General features: G+C 46.9%; 1 protein-coding gene across 1 annotated transcript; it reads left to right on the top strand.

The window, feature by feature from the left end:
- Window positions 1–1,594: 1,594 nt before the first annotated feature.
- On the top strand, window positions 1,595–2,818 carry LOC120878004 (PRELI domain-containing protein 1, mitochondrial-like). Its single transcript, XM_040260545.1, is given in 3 exon segments — window positions 1,595–1,742; window positions 1,842–1,926; window positions 1,929–2,818. Coding segments are annotated over 3 exon segments (678 nt in total). The 5' UTR covers window positions 1,595–1,650; the 3' UTR covers window positions 2,430–2,818.
- Window positions 2,819–5,244: the final 2,426 nt, after the last annotated feature.

The following is a 5,244-nucleotide window of genomic DNA, read 5'->3' as shown; positions in this document are numbered from 1 at the left end:
CTTTGAGTTGGGTCTAGACTACATTTCCTACTCATTTTATCTCATATGCAGCCTTTAGGGTGGGCTCAAGGGACAGGTATTTGATTTGAGTTGTGAATAAGGCCACTTTCTTTCCAGTCAAGGTGATGCTGTGATAGTGAACTACGTTTCATTTTCATGAGCTCATTTTGAATAGCAGGACAGTCTTGGGCTTTTGTATTGCCACTTTTTTCTTTCTTTCATTTTAAATTACTACTTAATGTATAAGAAGAAATTATACATTTCCAGTTCCCATCTCAGAGCCTTCACCTGTGCTCTGCTTCTGCCTAGGAAAGCATCTCCTTTTTGGTTCACTTGGTTCATTTGCTCTCAAGTCTCAGATGATGTGTCACCTCTACAGAGTGGTCTCTGCCACTATCTTCAAGGTAACCTTCGTCTTGAGTCTCTTAGTGCAGCTGATCTTTCTCCTTCATGGCAAATTGCAATTCTTTTTTAAAAGTATTTTTATTTATTTGGCTGCACCGGGTCTTAGTTGCAACATGTGAACACTCAGCTGTGGCATGTGGGATCTTAGTTCTCTGACTGGGGATCAAATCCAGACCCCATGCACTGCAGGTACAAAGTTTTAACCACTGACCACCAGGGAAGTCCCTGCAATTCTTAAGGATATTTGTATGTGTATGTTTCTTTCCTTGACTGTCTTGCCTAAGCTGTAAGTTGCCTGAGGACAGGGCCATACCTGTTGGGTTCAGCTGGGTGGCAGTCACAGTGAATGCTCACTGGGCACTTCCCTGTGGCCAGGGGTCACCAGCATTCCCTCCACTGGGGGTGCAGAGCCCACCTGGGACGCAGAAGGGAAGAAGACCAGAGAGAGATGGGAGTGCATCAGATGTAGAAAGGGAGTGGTGAGTGCGAGAAGTCTGGCTCTTGCCGTGAGGCTATCCCAGACGCTGGGTCAGGACCAGGAATCCTTTCATTACTCACGCACACACACATGTCCAGGGCACAGATCTAGCTGACACCAGTGCAGCAGAGCTCACCTGTGCTTTCTCTTTCATTGGCAAATTATAGTTTATGGTGACTGGAAGTACAAGGAGATACATTTCACAAATTTAACCAAGTCATATAAGAGCATACTCAGAAGTCTTTCAAGAGAAGGTGCAGTCAGTTATGCAAATTCTAGCAAAATGAGAAAGCCAGCACCTTCTCTCTGGGTCATCATTTCGGTCCATGTGAGGTAATATAATTATTTTGCATAAAGTGTTATCCATGTGTGTTATTATTGTTTTTAATGAGTTAATATGTATACTTAAATATTTTTCAGTTTCGATATCATTTCTAATATGACAAATATTAACAGGTATAACCCATATAAATAAAAGTCCTTTGAGTTACTCAATATTTGAGAGTGTAAAGCAATCTTAAAACCAAAATATTTAGAGCTACAGGAATACCAATTTAAGAGTAATAGGACTGCTGAGCGGGAAGTGGCGCGCGGCCTGCTAATTCCTCATGGCGGCTGGGGCGGCGGCTTGTTGGGTGCGGCGCTGTAGCGACTGACCTGCTGCTAGCCTGGCGGCTGAGCGTCGAGCTCCAGCCCGGCCTCCGCGTGCCCGTCGGGCTCCGCATCCCTGATGCTGCTCGGGCGCTGAGCCCGCCCCGGCCGGGACGATGGTGAAGTATTTCCTGGGCCAGAGCGTGCTCCGGAGTTCCTGGGACCAAGTGTTCGCTGCCTTCTGGCAGCGGTACCTGAATCCCTATAGGCCTGGCCATTCTGAGCATGGAGGCTCCAGATGGGAACCTCAGCAGGCAGTCTCCCAGGGTCAGGCTCCTGAGGGTCACCTTCACCCTGACACCTGCAGCAAGCATGTCTTGACGGAAGACATAGTGCACCGAGAGGTGACCTCTGACCAGAAGCTCCTGTCCCGCCGCTCCTGTCCCGCCGACCCCTGACCAAGACGAACAGGATGCCCCGCTGGGCTGAGCGACTGTTTCCTGCCAATGTTGCTCACTCGGTGTACATCCTGGAGGATTCTATTGTGGACCCACAAAACCAGACCATGACCACCTTCACCTGGAACATCAACCACGCCCGGCTGATGATGGTGGAGGAACGATGTGTTTACCGTGTGAACTCTGATAACAGCGGCTGGACCGAAATCCGCCGGGAAGCCTGGGTCTCCTCTAGCTTATTTGGCGTCTCCAGAGCTGTCCGGGAATTTGGTCTCGCGTGGTTCAAAAGCAACGTGACCAAGACTATGAAGGGTTTTGAATACATCTTGGCCAAGCTGCAAGGTGAGGCCCCTCCCAAAACCCTTGTTGAAACAGCCAAAGAAGCCAAGGAGAAGGCCGAGGAGACGGCACTGGCAGCTACAGAGAAGGCCAAGGACCTTGCCAGCAAGGCAGCCACCAAGAAGCAGCAGCAGCAGCAGCAGCAGCAGTTCGTGTAGCCAGCCCAGGCCCCGAAGCAGCAGTCTAGCAGACTACCAGCTCCAGTCCCTGTGCCCCCTCCTCCTGTACTTTATTATTAAAAGCCAGCTTCTAGCCTCTCGACTGTCTGGGTGGTGGGCTGAGGGTAGGTGCCCTGTTTGGCATCTCCAGCACAGCCAGCCAGTTACCCATGTCTGAGCCGGGCCTCCTTACTCCTGCATTGGGTGGCTAAGGACAGAGGCACAGTGACTTGCCCAGGGTCACTGCATCCAGGTGAAGTGGTCGTAAATGCTAGACTGTAAGCTCCATGAGGGCAGGGACCGTTGTTTTATCCTCTGATGTGTCCCAAGTATCTGAAACAAAATCTTGCGTGTAACAGGCACTCAATAAATACTTGATTAATTCAATCAGAAAAAAAAAAGAGTAATAGGTATTGCTTAATAATATGAATGTCCCACAGCCTCTAACCTATAAGGTCCTAAGATCTCTACGACCCTGAATTGGAACAAGAAGAGAAGTAAGAGCTCAACTTTGCTGGGAAAGGGTACTTTATTGTGCAATAATCTATTTTATTTATGCTTTTTGAGAGACACATTTGACAAGTTAATTAAGTCTTTTCCTTTTATCCAAGCACTGCCCTGTTCAAATCCTCCCCAAAGTAGAGGCCACTTCTGGGTCAGCAGTAGAATAACCACCCACGCCTTCCTGGTGCCCAGACACAGTGGCTGCCCTTTGAGTAAAGGATGAGGGGAGTTCAGGAGGGGGTATGTTTCTGGGCTCTGGGGTCCCCAGCAGCAGGGGCTGTCATGTGTTTGAGATTTGTGACTTCTCTATAGCAGAGTCCCAAGACTTGGAGCCTTTCTTTTGGGTCTGTAGGCTCTCCTAGTCACAGGTCATCTTATTGTAAGAAGTGGGAGGACTATTTCTCCGAGGATCTGAAATAATTTTCATTCTATTCTGAATAGAACAATAACTTTATAAGATAAATTCACAAGCACTATTCCATTGTCTTCCCACCTATAAAGTCATAGTATTTACATTTTGATGTTACAGATGAGGAAATTGAGGAGTTATAGATTACAAATCTAGCAAGTGGTAGAGCAAAGCCATTAGCAAGATTTATCATTCAGAATCTTAAAGAGCTCTGATCTTATTCTTTTTTGTGTTTTATTCACATCTGTCTGCTTTGTATATGGGTTTTTCTTCTTGTTTTAAGGCTCTGATTTTTACTTAAATTTATTAAACTAAGTTATATGAACTTAGTATAACTTTTGTTATAAAATGAGCTGGCTCTTTTTAAAAAGAGCAAGCCTTACCAATAACTAGGAATTGCTAGGAAAATATTTATAGACATAACATAATTAATTCCTTGAGCCTTCAAGGCAAAGACAGGGGATGGGGGGTTAGGAAAGGGAAATAGGTCATTGTGAGAGCTCCCTGGTATTAGATGCTAGACAAACTGAATCAGGGTCTCACCTGGGGAGCTTTGAAAAACTGGGATGCCCAGGCCATGTGTGTGCTAAGTCACTTCAGTTGTGTCCAACTCTTTGCAACACTATGGATTATAGCCTGCAAGTTTCCTCTGTCCATGGGATTCTCTAGGCAAGAATACTGGAGAGAGTGGCCATGCCATCCTCCAGGGAATGTTCCCAACTCAGGGATCGAACATCTTTTACGTCTCTTACATTGGTAGGTGGGCTCTTTACCATTAGTGCCACCAGGGAAGCCCCCAGGCCACTCTACCAGCCAATTAAGTCCGAATCCCTGGGGGTGGGAACCAGACATGAGCTACTTCTTGCTGTTGTTCAGTTGCTAAGTCGTTTCCAAGTCTTTGTGACCTGATAGACTACAGCATGCCAGGCTTCCCTGTCCGTCACCACCTCCCAGAGATTGTTCAAACTCTTGTCCATTGAGTCAGTGATGCCATCCAACCTCTCATCCTCTGTCGTTCCCTTCTCCTCCTGCCTTGGGCTACCAAGTGCTTCCTGAGTGATGACAAGTGGACTGGAAAATCAAGAACCACCCCTAAAAGATCAGTGGGGATTCCTGAAGTTCTTGAATGATATGCTGCTTGGATTCTTTTTTTTTTTTTTAATTTATTTTTTTTACTTTACAATTCTGTATTGGTTTTGGCATACATTGACATGAATCCACCACGGGTGTACATGCGTTCCCAAAGATGAACCCCCCTCCCACCCCCCTCCCCACAACATCTCTCTGGGTCTTCCCCGTGCACCAGCCCCAAGCGTGCCATATCCTGGATTCTAACTACTTATGGGAGTTCAGTCAGGAATGAAGTTGCTCAGAGTCACAAAAATGAAAGGACTCAGAGTGGTCTGAGGGGAAGAAAAGCAAATAGCAGCAAGCTTTAATCTCTGTACTCCAAGGAAAATGCTTAGACATGGAAGAATAGGTCATACTGAAGGCATGAGGAATCCAAGTTGAGCAAAGGTCAGTGGTCTAAATGGGAGTACTGGGCAGAAGTCTCTTAGCCTATACTTACACCTTACAAATAAATGAGAGAGCACAGAGGTGGGATCACAGAGGTCTTGAACCTGTGTCCAAAAGTGAAAGGACAGACCAGGGGCAAGAACATCATTGTCCTTGGTTCCAAGGGACAACACCAAGGGTTGAGGAGTCATGGAAGGCAGGTAGAGAAGCAAATTGAACAGAGATAGGATGAGACATCATCACAGTCCCAACAAGCTACACTGGGAAGCAGAAAACGTGAAGCCCAGTGTTGATGCTGCCAAGACTGGCCTATCCTGCAGTGATGGGGAGCCCTTAGGATGCCCCCCTTTAGTCTGCAGTTAGGTTGGGTCCTCTGAAGAGTGT

The sequence above is a fragment of the Oryx dammah genome, unplaced genomic scaffold (assembly GCF_014754425.2).
Source record: "Oryx dammah isolate SB20612 unplaced genomic scaffold, SCBI_Odam_1.1 HiC_scaffold_18, whole genome shotgun sequence".
NCBI lineage: Eukaryota > Metazoa > Chordata > Mammalia > Artiodactyla > Bovidae > Oryx > Oryx dammah.
Note: the sequence above shows the minus strand (reverse complement) of the source record. Positions and strands in the feature narration are given on the sequence as shown.